The 26,335-nt window shown below is 43.4% G+C and overlaps 1 protein-coding gene across 2 annotated transcripts; it reads left to right on the top strand.

The window, feature by feature from the left end:
* The first annotated feature begins 1,715 nt into the window (after positions 1-1,715).
* Positions 1,716-26,335, top strand: LOC121290933 (E3 ubiquitin/ISG15 ligase TRIM25-like). 2 transcript variants are annotated; one of them, XM_041211988.1, is made up of 7 exons: positions 1,716-2,279; positions 3,464-3,559; positions 4,598-4,753; positions 8,552-8,574; positions 12,214-12,452; positions 18,910-19,053; positions 24,362-26,335. In XM_041211988.1, exons 1-7 carry the CDS (start codon positions 1,773-1,775, stop codon positions 24,889-24,891), a joined length of 1,695 nt encoding a protein of 564 aa, XP_041067922.1. In that variant the 5' UTR covers positions 1,716-1,772; the 3' UTR covers positions 24,892-26,335. The 2 variants fall into 2 exon arrangements, with proteins under 2 accessions (XP_041067922.1, XP_041067921.1); XM_041211987.1 differs by having other exon boundaries at positions 1,718-2,279; positions 4,598-4,828.

The raw sequence follows: 26,335 nt of genomic DNA on the forward strand, positions 1-26,335 counted from the left end.
TTGGTCACCCTGGACAAACCATCAGCAGCCTCTTACCGGGCCTGTTTATCATTCCTCATTAATATCATGGAAGAACGCCACACTTCCAGCCCCTGAGGAAGCAATGTAGTCTAGATGCAGCACTACACAAACAAATTATCTCCCGTAATCTTGTCATTATTTCATTGCTGCTCGTGGGACCAAGCTGTATGCCAATTGGCAGCCACATTTCCTACATTACACAACAGTAACTAAATCTCAAAAATGTATTTCACTGGCTGTAAAGCTGCCTGTGCCCTCACATCATGAGAGATGGTACAGAAATGCAAGCCTTGGTTTTATTGATTTAAAAGCAGCTGGACAAGTTCTAGAAGGAAATGAATATGACTGCACATAATGCAAGTGGAATGCTGGGTGGAGTGCCTCATGGTCAGCGTGGTTTCTTGAAACTTGTTTTGCTTGTCTTCAGGATTGGAAAGAACACATTTTCAGAGTTCTTTCTACCCTGAATTGGCCTAAAAAATTCCTTTGGCCCTTTTCCCAGGAGATTATATGGATGACAGTGGTTGGGAAGCATTGTGGATGGGGTGGAGTGGGTGGGTGGTTAAAGGAGAGGAAGGTGGGTGAGACTGTGATGCCTAATTGCGCTATGACTATGGGACAAGCTCCTTGGGCTGGCTGGCTCTTGGCATTTTAAAAAATCTCTACTCTATCCTGAAATGTCACTTTTGGCACAGTTTTTACAGTTGAAGATTCTAAAGCAGAGTGAGGAAAAACACTGATCCTAATGAATATTTACCAACAACGTTCTGGCTCTGATCGGTGAAATTGGGAACTTGAACCCTTGTTGCTGAACTGGTACGATGTCAAGGGTTAACCCACAGCGAGAGAGCTGAAACAGAAATTCCTCTCCGTCTCCATTCCTATGTATGGTATCAATAGAATCCACCCAAGGTTGTGGTATTGCATCAGCTAATTTATCTCATTCCATTGCACCAAGCTAATTTGTGTAGCTGTTGTCAACAATCAGATCGATTTTCCTTTTGAAATGATTACATTGGGAATCATATTCTCCTTACTGGCACAGCAGCAGTGAAATAAAATATTCCTTTTGTGTCCTGTTTATAATTTTATATGTTTTTTTGATTAACCAGGATAAAATAGCACTTCAAGCAATGCCGTACTGCAATCCTACCGGTGCTGAAATGGGGATTCATCACCGTTAATCGAATTGGTTTTTATTGGACGAGTCAAGGATGAGTTAAATTGCATACTGAACCCTAGACACAAGTGTAAATCTTAATGCATTTCTTTACACTTCTACTCTCTCTCACCAAACAAAAATAAACACCTTTTTTCATTAAACCTAAACTCCTTATTTTTAAAAAAAAATATTGTTCCTGTCTGGTCTGATTAGAGATGGTCACTAAATCCAAAATGGACCACTTGTCACTGAATATTAGGAATTCTAGTCATTTTAAAAAAATCTGCACTCCTTCCTTAAATGTCACTTTTGGTACAGTTTCTACAGCTGAAAATTCTAAAACAGAATGAAAAAAACAGGGATCCAAATGAATATTTACTAACAACATTCTGGCTCTGAACTGTGAAATTGGGAACTTGAACCTTTGTTGCTGAACTGGTATGGCTCAATGCAAAGGGTTAACCTGCAGTGAGAGAGCTGAAACTGAAAGTAATAATTGCCATCCCTCTGTGCAATGTTTCACGCCCTGCACTTACTTAATACTCTTCATTGTGCCATGTGAAACCTCTCATTCAGGGAGCTCAGGAGGATGGAGGCCAGAGCTTTAGAAGAGGTGTCAAACTGTGCTGTGTGTCTCCAGGTGTACAAAGACCCTGTCACATTGCCGTGCCAGCACAGCTTCTGCCTCAAGTGCATCGAGGATGTTTGGACCCAAGCAGTTGATCAGGATGGGTTCAGCTGCCCTCAGTGTCACAAGAAATTCAACCCCAAGCCCAATTTGGAGAGGGGTATTCCCACTGTTACCTGTGATTACTGCATCGAGAGTCCGTCACCAGCTGCGAAGACCTGTCTGAAATGTGAAACCTCCTTTTGTGCCTTGCATTTGAAGCCACATTTGACAAAAGAGATCTTTAATGATCATGTACTAGTCGACCCTGTGACTGACCTTAATCACAGAAAGTGCCCAGACCATCAGAAGATTCTTGAGTTCTTCTGTACTGATGACGAAGTCTGTGTGTGTTCTTCATGTGGAGTAATAGGCAGACATAAATCCCATACAATGGTGGGACTAGATGAAAGAGAAGCTGAAATGAAGGTAAATTCCTATTCTGTTTTTATGCCAGACCTCAGGTTATCTCTAGGAAATTATCTGGTTTGATCAAATGCTGTTTCAATTGTTTTAAGCAGAAATAATTTTATGCTGTAAATGTATCTGGGGGATTAAGAGTGAGTTACATCATCTAAAGCAAATCTTGAAACATAATGCTGGAAATGTTAACCTGGCTTCTCCTTGTTTAGCTATGGATCAACCGGATGTAGATATTAAAAATTTCATTCCTCCAATTCTGGTCTGTTGTACATAACCCTCTCCCCTTCCTGTGCCCCACCATTGCCAACCAGCCAGAAGTTCAAAACCTCTCTGCCACTCCACCCCACTTCTCTCTCTCTCTCTCTGTCTCTCTCCTCCTTTAAGTATCTCCTTCAGACCTACCTCTGACCAATGTTTTGATCACCTGTCATAATGCCTCATTCTTTGGTTCGGTGTCAATTTTAATCTGATTGCACTCTTGTGAATTGCTTTGGGATGATTTACTCAGCTAAGGGTGATATATAAATGCAAACTCTTCTTATTTCAGTCTTTAATGCATAACACAATGAGAATGGAGGAGATCACGGTCTAGCAAAAGAGGCTATCATCAATCATGGGAAAGTTTACATGTTTGCTCTCGCTATTGGAATAGTGGTAATCAGCCAATTGTTTGCAGGGCCAGTTCTATGGTGTACTGCCTTTTGAAGAACATTTAAAAAAATGTTTCCAGCAGAGAGGAGAGAGAAGGCTCCTTTGTGGGATTGCAGATTGAATACAGAAATGAATTTCACTTACACCTGCAAAAATTTGAACCCATTTCAAATGCAGCCGAGAAACCAGCCCAAGGTGTGATTGGAAAAAGGGCATTCAATCAGTAAAAGTCTCTCAGCTGAGAAGTAAATTGGGATAGTTCTACATTCCCACACTCCCAGGGGGTCCTGCAGTCATAGAGGGCACAGGTTGGGTATAGGGTAAAAACATTGTGGCCTCAATTTAATGCCCTCCCCACTCCATGGGAGTGAGTCTCTCTCCACTGGGATCATGAAGTTATCTTTAATATTTCTGGTCAGCGACTAGAAGCTGACCATCTCCTGAGCCACTTAGTACCAACACTCAACTGGCACTGAATCATTTTGCTTTTAAGTTCCTGCTCAGAATTCTAATTTGAAATATTTCAATCATTTTCACAGGAAGAATTGAAAAGTGAAGTTGAGAACCTTTGGAGACTTCAGCAGAATTACTCCATTAAACAGCAAGACTTGGAGAAATCAGAAGCCGAAATAAAGGTAGAAGCTATTGTGTAATGAGATATACTGAGTAAATACCCATCTCACAAACACTCCTTAGGAATCTGGTTGGTCCTGTTACAGATTAGCAAATGTCCAATAAATCTACTAAGTGTCCTTTATTCCAATGCTCTCTTGTTTGCTTTCACAGATTCTACCCTCTATAACCTTGAGGTCATCCAAAATTCTGCTGCCCGTGTCATAATTCACAGCAAGTCCTATTCCTCTAGCTTCCCTGCACTCACTGACCTACGTTGACTCCCAGTTAAGCAATGTCTTGACTTTAAAATTCTCATCCTTGTTTTCAAATCCCTGTATGATCTTCCCATCTCTATCTCTGTTACCTCCTCCACCCACAAGCCTCTGAGATATCTGTGCTTCTTTAATTCTGGCCTCTTGTGCATCCCCAATTACAATTGCTCCATTATTGGTAGCCGTGCCTTCGTTGCCTTGGTCCCAAGCTCTGGAATTTCCTCCCTATAACTCTCCGTCTCTCTATCTCACTTTCCTCCTTTAAGACCATCCTCAAAACCATTTTCTTTGAACAAGCTTTTGGTCACCTGATCTAAAATCTCCTTGTGTGACTCAGTGTCATGTTTTATTTTATGTTATTCCTGTGAAGCGCCTGGGGAAGTTTCATTACATTAAAGCCAATATAAATAAAAGTCGTTGTTATGGTTTGTTAGACATGGAACAGCAGGCAGGTGGGAGCGTGTTACAAGGCTGTGAGACACCCCAGGGGTTTGTATCAAATAATGTAAGGCCTTTCCTCTTGGGGGTTCAGTCTTCACCTGAAGCCTGACACAATAATGTGTGGGTGGCAGTGCAGGTCTACAAAGCTTCACCTTGTCTCTATCACAACATTGTCATTTTGTGCTTTAAGATCCCTGTCCCAGAATTCCCATCTTGATGAGGTTGCCAATATGCCAATCTGTTCTTCCAAATGTGATCCGCAATTTGTACAAAACATATTACCCTATACCTATACAGCGCCTATGTCTGAACTGTTTGTCATAAGAGTGTGGCTTGGGTTTTTAGACACTCGTCAATGAGCTGAAAGGAAGCCTGTCGAAGAAGTTCTCTGAATCGAGCAAACAGTTGGAAGAAGATGAAAAGGACGTACTGAAACTCATCGATCAGGAGGAGCGTCGGGTGCTCTCACAGATTTGGAACTATTCAGATGCATTAAACAAGGTGATGGAGCACATTACATTAATAGAAAATGAAGCACGGGATCTGATGCAAGGAGACTCTCTCTACTCCATTCAGGTACACCAATTCTGTTTCTCTTTTGCTTTCAGCCTCTATTCCCGAAGTCACTGATGTTAATCTAGTGTAGTCCCAGAGACACTCTATCATCAATGTCAACCCAATTATTTGAGTGAAAGCAACTCCCTTTATTTTACACATTGTTTTGTCCTTGGGACACCTCTCAAACATTTCATCATGCAGGAATTATTTTTGAGGTTCTTATTTTTATGGAGGCGTTGATGCCTCAGACAGGAATGGTCACAAATGACCAGTTAAAATTAAGTCAGTTTTATCTCTTCGGGCTGGACCTGAAGCAAGAAGGGGCTGGTGGTTGTACCCTGGAGGTACCTCAGAAAATGCGCAGGGGTGCTCCCGGAGAACCACGCAAGGATTGAAACGGGAATTGTCCGGGAAGTTTAAACTTCCGATGGGCAATTACTTTGCATCTGTTTTACGAAACCCTGATTCAAATCGGAAACTTAAACAGAGGAGATGGTGATGTAATGGTAACATCATTGGACTAGCAATCCAGATAACTAACTAATCCTCTGGGGGGGACATGGGTTCAAATCCCACCATGGCAGCTGGTGGAATTTAAATTTGATTAATTAAGTCTGGAATTGAAAGCTGGTCTCAATAATGGTGGTCATGAAACTATCGTTGACTGTTGTAAAATCCCATCTGGTTCACTAATGTAATTTAGGGGAGGAAATCTGCATCATTGTCTGGTCTGGCCTACATATAACTCCAGACCCACAGCTATGTGGTTGACTCTCAACTGTCCTCTGAAATGGTTGAGCTAGCCACTCAGTTCAAGCGCATTTAGGGATGGGCAACAAATGCTGGCCTTGCTAAAGACGCCCACATCCCATGTAAGAATCAATAAGATAAAACTTCGAATGGTTCCAACTCTCTTACCAGAATAGACACCTAGGAAAAGTTAACAGGATTAACATGAATTCTACCTGCTGGGTAGCTATGTAACTATGGTACTGTCCACCCTTCTGTCCCCTGACTACCTCCCCCAACCACAGCCCATTCCCGACCACTCAACCTCTCCACCTCCCCCTGACTACTCCCCCTAATAACCCAACCCAACGATCTAACCATTCCTACACCCAGACTACCCACCAGTCCTCTACTAGCCCCCACACTCTCGACCACCGCTGCTGAACATCCCTCCAACTGATCACCCTACCCCCTCAGCCACTTACCTTTCACACTTACCTTCACTCCTTTCAAAGTTGCTGGGACCTTTAAACTCACCTGCTTTACAGCAGCTAGTGCTGTGTGTGGCTTCACATTCCCCCATACTGCTGGTCCTGCACAGAAAGTTGCTGAGCTGTGCGTTTCTCACTTGGCGCGGGCTGGATAATCAGGCGAGAAACGTGCAGCTTCCAACTTGTGTTAAGTATCACTCCTCGAAGATTCTGGCTCATTGAAAATACCAGATTGTTGAACAAACCTATTAGAAAAACAATCTGCTATCCTTACATGCACCTGCAGACCCAGGGCCTGAAATGGCCTAGCAAGCATATTGAGTGTGATAGTTCCTGATTTCTGTTACCCGCGTGTGAAAAAGTACTTCCAGATTTCCCTCCAGAACGGCCTAGCTCAGATTCTTAGATAATAGCTTGTCATTCACCACAAGAGGAAATAATTTCTCCAAGTGTACCGTATCAAATCTTCTTAACATTTTAAACACCTTGAACAGATAGGAAAATCTTCTCAATCTTCTGTATACAGGAGAATATAAGCCAAAGTTTATGCAACCAGCCCTCATAATTAACCCTTGAAGTCTGGGTATCATGTTGGGGAGGCTGGCTGGTCCCACTCCAAGGCCAGTATAACATTCCTGAGGTATGGTGCCCAAACCTGCTGGTGTCTCTCCAGATCTCTGTACAAATGAGTATAAGTTAATCTTTTTTTTTGTATATTGGCCCCCTTTAAACCATTTGCATAGATTTTTGTGTTGAAGTCTTGGAGTTAGGGTTGAATTTGTGACTCAAGCCAAAGAGTGCTCCAAACAAAAGGTTGTGGTTCAAGCCCCACTCCAAAGGTTTGAGCACAAAAATCTTGGCTGATACGCCAGTGCAGTGCTGAGGGAGTGGAGAGGCTGAGAGAAGTGTGAGAGAGGGAGACCCGTGGTGTCAGCACCATACAAAGCCGACTCCCATGCCTGTGAATGATATCAAAAAGGGCAGTATTTACATGATGACAAGCAGGAGGACAAGAATGGCACCTCTGGGGTATCACCTCCTCTGGGAGGTGAGAGTGTAAGGTTGGGAAAAGAGGCCACTGTTGGAGATTCTCTAGGAACAACTGAATGGGGAAGAGCTTGGGATGAGTTTCATTCAACAGGAACACGTTCGCGGTTGCTGGAGTACTAAAGTGGTTAAAACGTTTTGCAATTCTTTGCAAATGTTACCTGATAATTTAAGGATGTTCATGAGTTGGAACAACTTGCCCTGGATGAGAAAGCACGGTAAAGAAAACATCCATGAAGATCTCTTACTATGAAGCCCATCGCAGATGCTGAATGAAGAAATGTTGGAGGACGATGGTGTGGTAAACTATGGCCAGCATTTTCTGGTCAGTGTGTGGGGGCGGGTCCTGCAAACCAACACGTAAAATGACGTGCAGTCCCTACGTCACCGATCTTCCATTCGGCTGGCGGACACCGGTGTCGGCTGCGTGCCCACCGAACTGTCAAAGGCCTGTTAAGGCCACTTACAAACCAATTAAACAAATAGTCAGGGCTGCCTGTCCAACCTTAAGGGGGCAGGTGAAGAGACCAAGCGGCCTTCGCATTTTTCATGAAACCTTATCCACGGGTGGGATGCGGTTTCATGAAGGGTCTATTAAATTAATATTTTTCGAACATTTCATAAACATATCCCAGTTCATGTGACATGAGGGGAAACGCCTAAATGATCTTTACATGTGCGAAAGAGCGCAGTCCCCGACTCTCCCTCATCCCCATGCCCCCACAGGTATCGCTGAGTGTGACTGGGTGCACGCCACGCTGGGGCGGGTCTTAATGGGCCCGCCCACGTAAAATGGCGGCATGCAGCTGATTGCGGGCGGTGATTGGCTCAGCGCCCGCTCCCGACCGGCCCACCTGACGGGGGAGAAAACTCTCCCCCTACGTCACAGACTGCAGCAAGGTGGAGGAGAATGAGGGGACATAATGCAACATGTCCACTAGAGGATAGCGGTTGTGACTTTACAGATGTTTCAGCGCAGAGGGAGTTACAAAACTCTGTGGAAAAGATAAGGCCCGCAAATTACTTTAAATCCAAAGGACCCAAATTTCAAGCAAATAATAGATATATTTAGGACCAATGGTATGAAATTGTTCTTCAGGAAGTGAGGGATCATGGAAAAACAATTTTGCATCATTTCATGATCAATTGGATGCTGTAACTTTAGCGTGTTTTTGGATGAATGAGCTAATATGGGAGAATATCTATAACCATCTTGTGATTTAATGATGAATAAGGCCGGCGCTGAGGCGTAATTATAAGCACATTGTTTCTGTCCCCAACATTGTTGCTGCTGCCTCACACCTGACCTCAGAATATCGTGTAGAGAACTATCTCATTGTTCAGTGACTGTGACTCACTCTAAATGCCATCAGACACTCAACTCTTTACATTAACTAGCATTCACTTTTGTTTCATTTGGCAATGTGTTGATTTGTTAATTCAATGCTTTGACCTCCTCTCTTCTTATTTGCAGAATTCTAAGGAGCTCCTTTCCAGGTAGGTTGATTTCCGCTACTGTTGGAAATCTTCAATAGTATCTAGGAGAAGAATTAAAGTTTGGGACACCATGCTGTAAGCCACCCCCCGATAATATAACTCAACTTGCTGATTTGGAGCATCACCACTGGAGTCAGTCTATAGGGAAACGAGACTGATGTGAGCTTTTGCACTTGTCCCTTTCACTTCTCAGTAACCCGTTATCTGCCATATGTAAAAGAGAAACTTACAGTGACTTGTAAACAAAGAGCTTCAGTTCAGATAGCACCTTATTACTCCTTCAGGGCGTTCCAATATGGCTCAGCTGATGATGTCTCATCTGATTCAGAAATTTGTGTGTTCCATCACACTGGGGAAGGGGGAAGGGCAAGAGGAGGAATGCTGGTCAGCCTAGCCCTTAGGCAAACCCTTAGGATTGAGGATGACTTGCTTCCACTCCAGTTCGATGGGTTCTGAAATGGCTGATAAGTCCATTGCTCGGCCTGCAGACTCTGCCGCATATGGGCCAGGTGGTGCTTGCAGGGGTTGGTAGATGGGGTGTTTGGAGGTTTGTGTGCTCCCTTTGACCCCTTGACTTCACCTCTGCATGTTCCCAACTAAGTCTTTCAATGCTCTTGGTGCCTTCCAGAATAAACCTTCCCTATGTTTGCCAGCAAGCCAGGGATTGATTCCCTTGAGTAGATGTTTGATTTCTTCAGGGATGTTCCCAGGCTTTTTCAGTGAAGCCACTCTTTGATCACACCATGTAGATTGACCCCGTTAGTGCAACACTCAGAGAATGCTACATTACCAGAGGTGCCATCTTATAAATGAGGTGTTGCACTGAGCTGTGATAGAATCATGATAGAATTGAGAGATAAGAAAAAAAATTATTTCAACCCTTGATAGGGGTTTGTGAGAGGCTACTCCTTCTCTTGGACTTATATGATGCCTTTAAATGTAGTGCAACATCCCAAGGTGCTTCACAGGAGCGTTGACAAACAACATTTAACATCGAACCGCAGAAGGAGATGTTAAGACATGATCAAAATCTTGGTTAAAGAGGTAGGTTTTAAGGAGTGCCTTAAAGAAAGAGTTTGAGGCAGAGAGGTTTAGGGAGAGATTACCAGAGCCTACAGCCTAGTCAGCTGAAGACAGTGCTGCCAATAATAGAGTGCTTGAAATTGGGAATGCTTAAGAGGCTGGAGTTGGAGGTCTCGAAGGCTTGTAGGAATGGAGGAGGCTATTGAGATAGGGATGAATTGGACCATGGAGGGATATCAAAACAAGGCTAAGAATTATAAAATTAATACGTTGCCTGACCAGGAGCTAATGTAAGCCAGCGAGCACAGTGTTGATGTGTGAATGATGCTCGAGCTAAGAGTCCTAACAAAGGCATGGATGAGGGTTTCAATAGCAGATGAGTTGAGGCAGGGTAGAGTTGGGTGATGTTGTGGATTGGGTGGTCTTGTTGATGGAGTGGATGTGTGGATAACTGCTGATCTTGGGTCAAATACAGCATCAAAGTTGCTAACAGTCTGGCTCATTCTCTGACAGTTCCCTTGGGGAAGGATGGAATTGTGGCTAAGGAATCCAGTTTGTGCCGAAACTGAAGGCAATAGCTTCATATTTCCAACAGTTATTTGTGGGAAATATCTGCTGATCCAGTGCTTACTTATTTAATACTTAAACTTAAGAAAAAAAATAAAATTTTAAAATGTATAATTTAAGTGGAGAGAGACTCCAAAAAAGTGCAGCACAGAAGGATCTGGATGTTCTTGTGCATGAAATACAAAAAGTTAGCATGCAGGTACAGCAAGTAACTAAGAAGGCAATTGGAATTTTGGCCTTTTTAGCTAGGGGATTGGAGTTTAAAAATAGGGAAGTGTTGTTACAACTGTACCCTTGATTCCCTTACTGATTAAAAATCTGTCCATCTCGGTCTTGAATATACTGAACGATCCAGCCTCTACAGCCCTCTGTGGTAAAGAACTCCACAGATTGACTACCCTCTGAGAGAAGAAATTCCTCCTCATCTCTGTTTTAAAGGAGCGTCCCTTTACTCTGAGATTATGATCTCTGGTCCCAGACTCTCCCACAAGGGGAAACAACCTCTCAGCATCTACCATGTCAAGCCTCCTAAGAATCTTATATGTTTCAATAAGGTTGCCTCTCATTCTTCTAAACTCCAATGAGTACAGGCCCAACCTACTCAACCTCTCCTCATAAGAAAATCCCTCCATACCCGGGATCAACTGAATGAACTTTCTCTGAACTGCCTCCAATGCCAGTATATCTTTCCTTAGATAAGGGGACCAAAACTGTTCACAGTATTCTGGATACGGTCTAACTAGTGTCTTGCATAGTTTTAGCAAGACTTCCCTATTTTTATCCTCCATTCCCTTTGTAATAAAGGCCAACATTCCATTTGCCTTCCCTATTACCTGTTGAACTTGTGTGTTAGCTTTTTGGGTTTCATGCACAAGGACCCCCAAATCCCTCTGTGCTGCAGCTTTCTTCAGTCTTTCTCCATTTAAATAATATTCAGCTCCTCTATTCTTCCTGCCAAAGTGCATAACCTCACATTTTCCCACATTATATTCCATCTGCCAAGCTTTTGCCACTCATTTAACCTGTCTATATTTCTCTGTAAACTCCTCATGTCATGCTCACCACTTGCCTTCCCAACTATTTTGGTGTCATCCACAAGCTTGGTGATAGTACATTCACTTCCCTCATATAAGTCATTAATTTATATTGTAAGTAATTGAGGCCCCAGCATCGTTCCCTGTGGCACTCGACTAGTTACAGGTTGCCATTCTGAAAATGTCCCCCTTATTCCAATTCCCTGTCTTCCATTAGTTAGCCAAGCCTCTCTGAATGCTAATATACTACCCCCAACACCATGGGCTCTTATCTTATTAAGTAGCCTTATGTGCGATACCTTATCGAATGCCTTTTGGAAATCTAAATATGTTACATCTACTGGTTCCCCTTTATCTATCCTGTTTGTTACCTCCTCAAAGAATTGCCACAGAATAAGGGGACACTCACTTAAAACTGAGATGCGAAGTAATTTCTTTTCTCACAGGGTAGTGAATGCCTGGAATTTTGTACCCCAGACAGTTGGGAAGGCTAGATCACTGAAAGTATTTAAGGGAGAGGTAGATAGATTTCTGAAATATCGGGGAGTTGAGGGCTATGAGGAGCTGGCATGAAAGAGGAGTTGAGGCCTGGGGCAGTTCAGCCATGATCTTGTTGAATGGCGGGGCAGGCTTGAGGGGCCAAATGGCCTACTCCTGCTCCTGTTTCCTATGTTATTATTTCCATATAGCTGCACTTGGTGCATTCCTGCAGAGAGGTGCTGAAATTCAGTTTCACTGCTGATGAATTTTGTACAGAGGGACGGTGCTGAAATGAAGATTGCTTTGAAAGTCCTGAAGGAGTTGAAACAATAGCAAACTAGGATCTCACTGAGTGTGTGGAGATCATTGTTGGCTGGAGGGATAACTGCAGATCCCTGGATTCTGACCTTTTCAGGATGATTTGCTGGACGATTTTAAGAGGAGCTTTAGTCATTGCAGTGATCACTTGCTAACACTCGAATTTCTATCTGAAGTCTCCCACAGATTAAAGTACTGTTTTTCTCCATCATTACAGAGTTATTGAGATTCAGGAAGTCACATATCTAATTACTCCAGAGCTCACCCTGAACCTGTCCAACGTATCTCAACTTCTCAAAGAGAGGACAGAGAAATCTAAAAAATACTACCTGGCCGTAGAGGAATTGATAAGAATGCATGAATGTATGAAATCAACAAGTAGGAATGGACCAGCTGATCCATCGAGACTGCCCCGTGCACAGAACAACCAAGCAAGCCCACTCCTCACTCAGAGAGGTGAGAAAGTCTGGTATTACTCTCACATTAAGCATTGACAGCAAACTTATTGTATCAGTTTTGGAGACTTTCGAATATAGATGGTATACAATGCTGCTGCTGTGTGTCACTGGTGGAGGGAATTAATATTTGTGGATAGTGTGAGAATCAAGCGGATGGCCTTGTCCTGGATGGTGTCAAACTTTTGGAGTGTCGGAGTCGGGCACAGGAGGTACACAGTCACAGGGCGATGAACATAATGATAAGTGGAGTGAGAAATGTACATTTCACGTATCAAACCCACTCCTCACCCCTGATGCAATCTACCTTGTTATAGACATTGCTGAATGCATTCAATCTCCTTAATAAATGTACCACGATCCCCAATGATCATGAATAAATCAACATTCGATCACCCTCGTATTGTCACTATTTATCCTGCTCCTGCTGGTGTCCACACACTTGAATATCCTACCCTCCCTACTCATGGCCACACTGGTATAGAAATGATTGTATCAGGTTTATTGTCTCAATTGGTCGTCTCAGTCCATCCCTGTCCTCATTACCTTCAGTCCATTACCCAGCAAGGGGAGATGGTGGCATTGTGGCATTGCCACTGGACTAGTGTTCCAGAGAATGCTCTGGGGATCTGGGTTTGAATCCCATCCATGGTGAAATTTGAATTCAATGAAAAGTCTGATGATGACTTTGAAACCATTGCCAATTGTTGTGAAAACCCATCTGATTTACTAATGCCCTTTAGGGAAAGCTATCATCAAGACTGCTTTTTAAGAGAGGTGAATTTCCCAGTGACTGATAGAAAGAATCAAAGGGCAAGATTTCATGTTTTAAGATTTTTATTGTAGAAAACAAATTAAAAACAACATCGATCAAACATTAATTAACAGGCAACTAATACACTAAACTAAATAAAAAGTACATTTGCATTAACTAAATAACACAATGGAGAACAAGAACAAGAACATATCCAGAGTTTTCTGGCCGGTGCAGACGCTGAGTGGCCTCTTTCTGTGCCACAACTTTTCTGATGCTGGTGAGCTGCCTTCTTGAACGGCTGCAGTCCATGTGGTGTAGGTATACCCACAGTGCTGTTAGGAAGGGAGTTCCAGGATTTTGACCCAGCGACAGTGAAGGAATGGTGATATATTTCAAAGTCAGAATGTTGGGTGGCTTGGAGGGGAACTTCTAGGTGGTGGTGTTCCCATCTATCTGCTCCCCTTGTCCTTCAAGGTGGTAGAGATCATGAGCTTGGAAGGTGCTGGTGCCTTGGTGAATCCCTGCAGTGCATCTTGAAGATGGTATACAATGCTGCTACAGTGTGTTGCTGGTGGAGGGAATTAATGTTTGTGGATAGTGTGAGAATCAAGCAGATGGCCTTGTCCTGGATGGTGTCAAACCTTTGGAGTGTTAGAGCTGCACTCATCCAGGCAAGGGGAGAGTATTCCATCACACCCCTGAATTGTTCCTTGTAGATCATGGATAGGCTTTGGGGAGTCAAGAGGTGAGTTACTCACTGCAGGATTCCTAGTCTCTGACCTGGTCTTGTAGCCACAGTATTTATATGGCTGGTGTGGTTCAGTTTCTGGTCAATGGTAACCCCCAGGTTATTGATGGTGGGGTATTCAGCAACGGTAATACCATTGAATGTCAAAGGATGATGATTAGATCCTCTCTTGTTGGAGATGGTTATTGCCTGGCATTTGTTTGGCATGAATGTTACTTGCCACTTGTCAGCCCAAGCCTGGATATTGTTCAGGTCCTGTTGCATTTGGACATGGACTGCTTCAGTATCTGAGGAGTTGCGAATGGTGCTGAACATTGTGCAATCATCAGCGAACATCCCCACTTCTGACCTTTTGATGGAAGGAAGGTCATTGATGAAGCAGCTGAAAATGGTTGGGCCAAGGACACTACCCTGAGGAACTCCTGCAGTGATGTCCTGGAGCTGAGATGACTGACCTCCAACAACCACAACCATCTTCCTCTGAGTTTTCCCTCTGATTCCCATTGGCTCCAGTTTTGCTAGCACTCCTTGACCCACACTCAGTCAATTGCGGCCTTGATGTCAAGGGCAATCACTCTCACCTCACCAGCATTTGTTGTCCATTCCATATTGCCCTTGAGAATGTGCTGGTGAGCCATCTTCTTGAACCACTGCAGTGCACTTGATGTAGGTACAAACACTGTGGTGCTGGGAAGGGCTTCCCAGGATGTTGACCCAGCGACAGTGAAGGAACGGTGATATGTTTCCAAGTCAGAATGATGTGTAGCTTGAAGGACAACTTGTGGGCGATGGTGTTCCCATGCATCTGGTGCCTTTGTCCTTCTAGGTGGTCGAGGTTGTTAGTTTGGAAGGTGCTGTCAAAGGACCCTTGGTGAGTTACTACAGTGCATCTTGTAGATGGTACACACTGCTGCTAAGTGGTGCAGGGAGTGAATGTTTAAGGTGGTGGAAGCTTGCTGTGCCTGCATATTAACTTTCTGTGAATCATGTACACGGAAACTCTGGTCCTGCGGAATCCAAACATTTTCCAGTCTGTCTCCCATTCAAGAAACATTCTGCTTTTTAGCGGGATAACTTCATACTTCACCATATTGTATTATGCCTGTATATTCCTTCCCATTCACCCAACCTGTCTATATCCCTCAAATAAAAGCAAAATTCTGAAGAAGAGTGATATTGGACTCAAAACATTAACTCTGTTTCTCTCTCCATAGATGCTGCCAGACCTGCTGAGTTTTTCCAGCATTTTCTGCCTGTCCCCCCTCAGCTTCTTTGCCTCTTCCTCATTGCTTAATTTCCCACCTGACTCTGTATGATCTGGATATGTTACACTCAGTCCTCTCATCTAAATCATGAATATAGATTGTAAATACCTGAGACCTGAGTACCGACCCTTGTGGTACCTTGCCACATAGACTGGTAACCCGGAAATGTCGCTTTTCTTCCTACTCTCTGTTTTCTTTTCATTAACCAGTTGACAATCTGTGCTCAATCTGTGATGAGTCCTAATTATTTTGTAACAATTCGAATGCATTTTGAAAATCCACATACATTGCATCCACTGGTGTTCTCTTATCCATCTCTTATCTATCTTACTAGTTAGGTTATCAAAAAATTCGGAGATTTCCCTTTCATAAATTAACACTGGGGAGAATTTTCTCCCCCTTTCGGGGGTGGGGGGGTGTTGGGCAGGAGCAGGCGCGGGCAGACGCACAGCTGATCGCCGCCCACGATTGGCTGGGCGCTGCCATTTTACATGGACGGGCCAATTAAGGCCCTCCCAGCATGATGCTCACCCGGAAGTGCTGAGCGTTCCCTGTGCAGGTTTGGGGGGGTGGGGGGGCGGGGGGCGGTGGGGTGGGGGTGGGGTGGGGGGGAGGGGGGTAGGAGGTTTGCCTGAGTCAGAGCCTGCGCTCCTTCACGCATGCGTGTGAAAGAGTTTCAGAAATCTCCCTAAGGCTCAGAGCTGCCTCAGGAAGATTAGTTTGATTTTTAATAATTTAAAAAAAGGAAAAAAAAAAATTTTTAAGGGGTACCCTCATCTGACAGTTTCACATGAGCCGGGACATGGAAACATAGAAACTAGGAGCAGGAGTAGGCCATTCGGCCCTTCGAGCCTGTTCTGCCATTCATTATGATCATGGCTGATCAGCTAACCCAATATCCTGCTCCCGCTTTCTCCCCATATCTTGTGATCCCTTTCGCCCCAAGAGCTATATCTAACTCCTTCTTGAAAACATACAATGTTTTGGCCCCAACTACTTTCCGTGGTAGCGAATTCCACAGGCTCACCTCTCTCTGGGTGAAGAAATTTCTCCTCATCTCAGTACATGTCTACGAATCTTAGTAAAAATCTTTATTAAAGTTTAAAAACTTTCCTGAAACCTCATCCCGCCCGCGGATGAGGTTTCACGATAAATGCAAAGGCTGCCTGGACTCTTCGCCTGCCCCCCGCCAACCTTAAAGTTGGATGGGCAGCTCAGTTAATTATTTCAATTGATATTTAAGTGGCCATAACAGGCCTTTGACAGTTCGGCGGGTGTGCAGCTGACTCCGATGTGTGCCCGCTGAACTGAAGACCTGAATGATGTGCGATGATGTCAGGACGCACATCTGATGTCACCACACGTTCATTTTACGCATCGGAGACCGGGTCCCACTCCCGCTCGCTGACCCGAAGATTCCAGACATTGGCTGTGCTTCATCATATTATGATTTTCTAACTGTCCAATTACCATGTCTTTAATAATAGATTCCAGAATGTTGCCCACCACTGATGTCAGGCTAACATGGCCTTTGGTTCTCCATTTTCCCTCTTCCTCCTTTCTTAAACAGCGGGGCTATGTTTGCTACCTTGCATTGTGGACTGTTACAGAATCTGGGGAATTCTGGAGGTCCAAACCACTGCCTCTGCATCTCCCTCTTTTAAAACCCTTTCATACAGGCTGTCAGGTCCAGACGATTTGTCACAACTTAGTCATATTAAACGTCATCTTGTAGTACAGAAGTTGAGCATTGCTGAAAAAAAGACATTTTCTCGAAGCTTTTCACCTTGCACTCATCAGGACAATCCCAAGAATACCAATGTCAGGGGAAGCAACAACTTTTTACTCTCTGAGGAGAGAATGCTGATTGGTTGGCAAGCAGACACTGATTGGTACAGGCATTGCCATGGAGAATACACCAGTTCCTGTTCCCTTGACATTGGTATCCTTGCAACTGTCCTGATAGTGCCAGACAAAAAGATTTGATAAAATATCTTTTTTCAGCAACACTTAGTCATGCTAATTTCTTCACTACTATTTCTTTACTTGTATTAATTTCTTTAAGTTTCTCATTCTCGCTAGATCTCAGCATGAGCCAGGCTTTGTTTATTAACAGGATCATAAACTGTATTCGGTGTCTAAGGTTACTGTATGGTTCAGCGGGGAACTTGCAGTTACATGTTGCTGACACGTTTCTAGCATTTAACCATTTCTTTGTGATGTGAGTTCATGCCATAACCTTTAACCACTGCCAGCACTGAGCGCTGGCAGACTTTCCCCCACCTGCAAGTCAAGTGATAAATTGATGATGTTGTTTCTGTGGACTGGGTCCTGGATTCCACATAAAGTGCTCTCAAGCACATTCATTTATAAAACACATGTTGCAAAGCTGCATCGTCTCTTTTGCCCTCAGCTAAGGCTCAACAGGAAGTCCTCAGTGCAGGAAGGTGGACCCTGGTTTTGCAGCCCAGTGTATGCATTATTATTTCAAATGTTTGTGCTTTTTTTTTAAAAAAAAACATCTTGTGGCATCTTCCATGGGCAATAACTTGAAAGGGAAAAATGAACGTGAAACCTCCGTTGTAAAAGACTCCACTGCAGAACCACAAGGTTATGCTCAATTTCGGGAGAACGTCTCAGGTGGGTAAAGGGAAAACTTGCACACAAGGTGAACTAATAATAATAAAATAGAGGGGCAAGTGAGGTCACATGCCAGGGATTTGAGAGTTCAGTTTCTTGACCATTGTACTCACACTGTCTGTGTCACATCTCTTGTCCCCACAGTGTCTGTGTCACGGTCTGTTGTCCCCACACTGTCTGTGTCACTGTCTGTTGTCCCCACACTGTCTGTGTCACGGTCTGTTGTCCCCACACTGTCTGTGTCACTGTCTGTTGTCCCCACACTGTCTGTTTCACAGTCTGTTGTTCCCACACTGTCTGTGTCACTGTCTGTTGTCCCCACACTGTCTGTGTCACAGTCTGTTGTCCCAACCCTGTCTGTGTCACTGTCTGTTGTCCCCACACTGTCTGTGTCACTGTCTGTTGTCCCCACACTGTCTGTGTCATGGTCTGTTGTCCCCACACTGTCTGTTGTCCCCATACTGTCTGTATCATAGTCTGTTGTCTACACACTGTCTGTTCTTCCCTCACTGTCTGTGTCTCTGCTTGTTGTACTTACATTGTCTCTGTCACAGTCTGTTGTCCCCAAATTGTCTGCTTTTCTGTCTGTAGTTCACACACCTTCAATGTCACTTTTTTATCCACACTGCTGCCACTGTCCATTGCACACACTCTGTCACTGGCTCAAATCCCTCATCTCCTCCAGGTGTCATGTCCTAAGAGGGCATTGGTAACCATGGACTTCCATTGGGCTGGTTCATGCTAATATTTGGCAATATACTGCAGTGGTTTGCTGTTGCTTTCTGCAGTATAGCTGACAAGGTATCTCTCCTGCTCTTACCGCCTGCCATCAGGAATATTGGAAGAGTTTACAGGCTGATACTCAACCTATTCGGCCACGTTATGAATGCACCTTCCACGACCATCAAGTTCTGAAGTAGGACTTGAATCTGGTTAGTATCTGGCCCAGAGGGAGGCCCACTACCACTGCACCACATGACCTCCTCGCAGCCCCCTTACACTCTGTTAATCTGAATTCTCTTGTTCTATTCCTTGTTTGCACTGACAGCTGTCATCAAGAACTGTCGCCTAATAGAAACCAGATCCAAGTTCTCTACAAGACCAATGTTAGCACGAAAGGTGGTTGCAGCCAGTCCATGGGTTGGCAACCCGAAAGCTTATGTATTGAAAAGATCATTAAGAGAATCAAAAGGTATGTTTACATTACTGAAAGAAGGTCATGTGGGGAAGGAAAGATTCTCCTTTACTAACTCTTATCTTTACAGTGAGGCACATTTTTTCCCAATTCAGGTGGGTGCACATTACACAAACTGTTTCAGATCTCACTGTTTGGTAAATGCACTTACTCCAGAATGTGGACACAGCAGGCTGACAAAAAAAAACAATTGCGTAGGGATGCTTAAATACAATTGTTAACTGGTCACATTTAAGATCCAGTCAACACAGTCAAAGTTCTGCATTTTGTTTAACGATCTGGGGGACCCTCTGAAAACATACTGAAAGATTAATAAAGCATGAAGCATCCCTTTAACTGCGGTGATTAGCTCTTAGTGCAGTGATGCTTGGTGATGCAAGCAGAACATTAATTGAAAACTGTTCCAGTGGAATAAATTTGAGACCACATTGATATCTTGTCCAGCCCTCTTCATCTTCACAATAATACCAGAGCTGAAAGAGTTAAATTAGACTAAAATACTAAGCTTGTATTCCCTTGAAAAAAAAGGAAGGTTAAGGGGTGATCTAATTGACGTGCTTATGATGAGTAAAGGGGTTGATGGGGTAGAAAAAATATTTATCCTGGTGGGATAACTTTAAAATTAGAGCCAAACCATTCAGGGAGGGAGCACTTCGTCACACAAAGGGGAGTGGGAATCTGGGACTGTGTCCCCGAAAACCTGTTGAAGCTAGCGGCCAACTGTAAACTTAAAACTGAGATTGACAGATTTTTGTTAGGTAAGGGTTTTTAAGGGATACAGGGTGAAGCTGAATAGATGGAGTTAAGATACAAATCAGCGGAGATCTAATTGAATGGGGAAACAGATTCTAAAAGCTCTCCCTGTTCTGATGCAATAAACTCACTGAAGTAGTTTAGGCAGCCAGTCAGGTGCATAATATTTCTATAACCTGTAAATTATAATGTGCAATACTCTGTTAGAGAAATAGGAAAGTTGAATTGGTTAACCCATCATTCTGATTTAAACATGAAGGGAAATGACTACAGGTTCAGTGTGGGTGGATTGAAGTCTCAGATAGTTAGAATTCCGCATAACTGTGGTTAATAATTGTGTTTGCACAATACAAAATCCTCACCAACTCCAACACAACAAATGGTCTGAATTTTCTAATGTGCCCTTTCTCTGCTAAGCTTTTGATTTGTAAATGCTAGTCTGGCTAGTTTATGAACCAATTTTCTATATAATTTTTGGGTATATTTAAAACTCATACCTGGAAACGGCCACACACACTAAGACGATATGCAGCACCGATGAGATTCTCAGCTTAGGTTCTGCATTTATCTAGGGAACCCAATGTGCTCCCTGATCTTACACTTGGCTCCTTGTGTCGAAGATCTTACCGGCCCCAGTTTATATATCTGATGCAGATTAACAATGAGAGTTATCAGCATGAGAATCCTGTGCTTGTAAAGGAGCCACAGAGTTAAATACTTACATCAAACACATGCCAGAGAATTTCACCAAAGATGACATTTACATTTTGAAAAATAGCTTCTCCAGAACTTGCCAGGTGTCAGGAATCTGCCTCTGGCGCCCAGAAACAGAGGTGCTGAATGGCCCATTCAGGTAGGGGTCAAAGGAGCAAAGCCCCTGGCTGCGTTAGGATTTTAAGCATATTTAGAAGCAAGAGAATGGTTTTCCTTGTTTGCAAACTTTAAACCTTATTTTGAGAATCATTAGACATAAAGATCTGTAACAGTGTTAGAAAATTAAAATGTAGAAGAAATGTACTTGTCAGGAACAAGTATTGCTTCAGTTTAATTAAATAGCTAAAAATAAGTTTTTAACCACCTGGATTGTTCTCCAAAGTTAATAACAAGGCTTCACAGCCAGGGTTGGTGAGAAGAGGCTTTCGCTGAACTATAATGGTTTGTTTAGAAGTCCATTTAAACTCAACCTGCCCCAAGATGTTCCATTTACTTTCTAAAACTTTTCCCAGCTGCCTTTATCATAGGAATCATAGAATGGTTACAACACAGAAGGAGGCCATTCAGCCCATCATGTCAGTGCTGGCTCTCTGCAAGAGCATTTCAGCTAGTCCCGCTCTCCTGCTCTTTCCCATAACCCAATTTTTCTCTTCAGGTGCTTGTTCAATTCCCTTTTGAGTGCCATTGTTGAATCTTCTGCATCCGCCACACTCTCAGGCAGCACTTGCCAGATTCTAACCACTCACTGCGTGGAAAGATTTTTCCTCATGCCACCATGGCTTCTTTTGCTGACCACCTTAAATCTATCTGCAACATTCCAACATTGGAAACAGCGTCACTCCATTTACTCTCTCTGGACCCCTCAGGACTTTGACTGCCTCCATCAAATCTCCTCTCAACCTGTTCTTCTCTGAGGAGAAGAGCCCTGACTGCTTCAATCTGTCCACTTAGCTGAAGCCACTCATCCCCAGAATCATTCTTGCAAACGTGGTTGACTCTTAACTGTCCTCTGAAATGTTCACTGCAAGGGTAATTTGGGATGGGCAACAAATACCGACTTTGCCAGGGACTCCCTCACATCATGAAAGAACAAAGAGGGAAAAAAAAACTCTCCTGCATCCTCTCTGAAGCCTTCACATCCTTCTTAAAATGTGGCGCAGGAATTGGACATAATACCCCAACTGAGGCTGAACCAGTGCTTTGTAAACATTTGTTGTAACATCCTTGCTTTTGTGCTCTATGCCCCTATGCATAAAACCCAGGATCCCGTATGCCTTTTGAATGATTTTCTCAAACTGCCCTGTCATCGTCAATGGTTTGTGCACTTAACTTCCCAGGGTCTCTTTCGCTGCTCCCCTTTAGAATTGTGACCTTTATTTTCTATTGCCTCTCCTCATTCCTCCTACCGAAATGTATCATTTCACGCCTCTCTGCATTAAGTTTCATCTGTCTTGTGTCCACCCATTCCATCAGGCTGGCAATGTCCTCTTGAAGCCTTAATATCCCTCCTCACAATTCAAAATTCTTCCAAGTTTTGTGCCATCTGCAAAGAGTGAAAGTGTGCACTGTACACTCAAGTCTAGAACATTAATATATACCAAAAAATCTCTTGCCTTTAAAGCAGTGGTCCTAACACTGACAGCTGGGGAGCCCCACCATATACCTTCCTCCAGTTCATGAAACAACCGTTCACCACTACTCTCTGATTCCTGTCACTCAGCCAGCTTCATATCCATGCTGCCACTGACCCTTTTATTCCCCGTGTCTCAACATTGCTGGTAATCTGTTATGCAGCACTTTGTCAAACAATTACGTAAACTTAAAATCAACCCCCCCACCCCGCTTTCAAATTAAACAAAACAAAATAGAATTGATTTGTCCATTATTAGCTGAGCTCAATGCACTCACTGCCTATGCCCACATTCCATATAATAATGCAAAGTTTAAGGATGCTTCTGAAGTCACAATCTGTGGCATAATGAACTGCTTAAACTCTCATGCTTGATATTTTCTCCCCTCCCTCTAAATTGCTAAGTTTGAGACCTTGCCCTGCACTTATCGGTTCTGATAGACTGTGCAACAAGCAGATAGGAGTCAACACGTTAACCAATTAGCTGACAATAAGTCAAGAGTTTGGAGGGAGACTTGCAAACAACCGAGCATCTTTGGTTAAGAATCCAGCCTAACTGATCTAAAATTAAGCTCTTGCCCAAGACAATTTTTTATCTCCCGTGGTAAAACAAAAATAAGTCTAATTGGCTGTGAACTCACCTAATTGACAACATCTTAGCAACATTGGTGGAATTTTTTGGAAGGGAGGAAGCTCTATAACAGGTGGCCACTTGCCCTAAGGTGCAGCCCAAACGTTTAATGCAAGTACAAGTGCATGGTTGACTTAGCCTATAGAAGTGGACTTCTGAAAGTGTAAAAGCTGTTCATCATTTCTCAGCCTTACTTGAAAAAGAGCAAGGGGTGCTCCCTACATTCTTTGGCTAACACTTGACCCTCAAGGTCTTTTCTGTATACATGTTGACTGCAGCGTTTCTCGTGCCTAGGCTTCAAACGTACCTCACTGACCCAGAAATTCTTTGAGTATTTGAGAAGCCTTGAAAAGTATCATATGATTGCAATTATTCTTTCTTCAGCAAAATAACAAGTGAAGAAAACTCCTCATGTTTCTTTGTCGGAGCTCATATTCCAATAATGATGGCTCCATTGAATGAAGGTAGTCTTGCAGCAATAGCAACAGTATATAAACAGGGTGTTGTTGTAGGGGATGACAGGCTCCTGTGGGTTTCAGGCAGATTCTTTCTGTGCAGCCTGACTGACCTCTCCCCCTTTTGTTGTTCCTCCTCATTCTTTTCTTCCTCCTCCAAATAACTTGAGCGAAGATGCACTATTTGGGGCCCCTTTGAAAAATGATAAAAGTGGCCTGATTAATTATTTTACATTTACATTTAAAAATAAGCTCATCTGAATTTTCCAATTTGTGACAAAGTATGAATAAACTTAATTATTAATGTTTGCACTGACTGTCCAGCAATGCAACGCAGACGCTAATCACCATGGGCAGAATTTTTTGGCTGTCAGGTGGGTGGGGAGCTGATCCCCGCCGGAGATGTGGGCCCCGCCGCCATTTTACCTGGGCGGGCTAATGAAGGCCAGTGTGACGTCTGCCAGGAAGCGCATGCGCATGAAAGAGCGCACATCTCCCTGAGGCTAAGTGCAGCCTCAGGGAGATCGCTGACACTTTTAAAAATGTTAAAAATATTAAAAGAAAAAAAGCCTAAATATGGCCCCCTCATGTGACAATGTCACATGAGATGGGACATGTTCATAAATTACACTAAAACTTTATTAAACTGTTTAAAACCCTACACGAAGCCTCATCCCGCCAGTGGATGAGGTTTCATGTTTCCTCTATTCCCCGCTGGGGCTCCTGGCTGACCAGCTAACCTTAAGGTTGGACGGGCGGGTCCTTTAATTGTTTCAATGATCCTGTCAATGGCCAATTGAGGCCGTTGACAGGTCGGCGGGTGCGCAGCTGATTTTACTGTGGGCGCCCCCTCCCCCCCAACCTTCCTGAAAATTTAAATGGGGCGCGGTGATGTCGGGGGTTCCGCCTGACTTCACCGGGCATCATTTTACATGTCGGCGAGCAGGCCCCCCACTCACCGACGGCAAAATTCAGCCCCATGGATTCTGCTTGGTGGATATCCACGCGACGTGTCTAGAATACAGTGTGGGAGGTTCTGTGGCGCTTTATCTGAAAATGCTGTCAAACTTACCCTGCCACTGTCAATCATTAATGTGAGAAACCCATTCCTTTCCTCTCCAGCGCAATTTCCATGGCTGACCCTGGATCCAAAGACTGCCAACGGGCACTTGATTCTGTCTGATGACCTGCGATCAGTGATGCACAGATATCGGGAACAGCCCTACCCAAGAAACCCAATGAGGTTTGAAACCCGCTCTCAAGTCCTCTGCGCCCAGAATTTCTTCTGGGGGTGCCATTCCTGGGACGTGGAAACCAGTGGCAACTGGTGGGAAATAGGGATTGCATATGGGAGCATACCAAAGAGGGGCTGCGATTCCGATCTTCGCAAAACCACAAAAGCCTGGTGCTTGCATTTCTGCATTAGTACTTTGTCAGCCTATCATAATAAAAAGTTTGTACACCTACCACTGAAACACTCCGCCAGCAGGGTCCGAGTTCAGTTGGATTATGATGCAGGGACTGTGTCATTTTTCCAGGTCACTGACACACTGACACATTTGCATACATTTGAAACCACATTTACTGGGCACGTGTATCCTGCTTTTTGCTGTGAGGACAAATCTGAGCTAAGGCTCTTAAATTCCTTCTGAATTTCTAAGAGTCTTTAATATCTTTTTTAATATTAATTCTCCATTCCTGGGTTTCACTGGTAAGGCCAGGATTTATTGCCCATCCCTAGTTTCCTTTGCTAGTCCACTTTAGTGCGCATATAACAGTAAACTGCACTGATGTGGTGCAGGGTTCACATATTGGTCAGGCTGGGTCAAACCTTCTCTAAAGACCATTAGTGAACCAGTTTGGTCCCACAGCTTCCTGGTCACTTTTACTGCCACCAAATTCTTTTTAATTTCCAGATTTTAATTTTAAACCGAATTCAGATTCTCGAGTATCATGGTGAAATTGGAACTCACGTTCTCAAAATTATTAGTCCAGGCCTCTGGGTTACTAATTCCATGTTAAGTATTACACCAATTCAGTCTGTAAACGGTTAATGCTAATTGGTTAAACTGCTGTCAAAATGCATGCCTTATAACAAAATGCAATGTAATCACTATTGGGTACATTATGCTCAGGGATTAAAAGGGTTAAAGGGGTGAATAATACTGATACCTATGTAGATTCTCTCATCTATAAGGTATTGAACTGTTAAATAGCAAAATAAATGCTAAATGGCTGGATTTTAAAAATGATATCAGGGGTGGGAGCACGGTTTGCTGTAACGAATTGCAGAAAAATATGTTGAAAGGAAAAATAGAAATGGGATTAGTAACTTCTATTCAGATCAGCAGATAGAAAGTGAAGCTACCTGAGTACCAAGCAAACACACAAAAGCAACAATGATGTGATGATGATCACTGGGTTGTCATTTGCAATCTAGCCCCTGATGGCAGTCATGACTCCTGTTATTGGATCCATGTCCCTGGGCATGTTGAATTGCCTGGGGGCAAATGCATAGGTGAAAAAGCAGACAGGTTTGCACACTTTGCAAGGGAACCTTGGCCCCCAGATGCATTCATTCAGATTAATGGGATATTCCGGTAGGATCCCTACTGTCCCGGTATTCCTCAATGTGCTGCACTTAGGAGATTCAAAATCACCATGTACAGAAAAAGGAAAATCTGAAGCATGGTCCCACCTGCTGATATCAGAAGAAAGCTGACGGGACTCAACCACCACCAACGTGATGGACATGTGGTGCTTAATGGTATTTTTATTCTGGCCTTAATGTGCACTCAGTAGAGTGAGTGTACCTGAATTTTACTCCCAATGACTCACAATGATCAACTTTTTAGTGGTAATGAGAATGACAGAGAACATATTAATGTATACAATTTTGTTGTTTGAGTAAAGATCCACATTCCTAACAGCACATCTTCACTTTTGCTTTTGAAGTTGTCCATTTCTGATTTAATTACATTTTCTGTTGAATAAAGTGAGCATAGAATGCAGCGATTATGTGGGTTGTGTGCTCAATTTTTTAATAAATATCATGTCGGCTGTGATAATGGTTTCTCACTCCACATGTTACTCTTC

Source organism: Carcharodon carcharias, chromosome 18, assembly GCF_017639515.1.
Source record: "Carcharodon carcharias isolate sCarCar2 chromosome 18, sCarCar2.pri, whole genome shotgun sequence".
Classification (NCBI taxonomy): Eukaryota; Metazoa; Chordata; class Chondrichthyes; order Lamniformes; family Lamnidae; genus Carcharodon; species Carcharodon carcharias.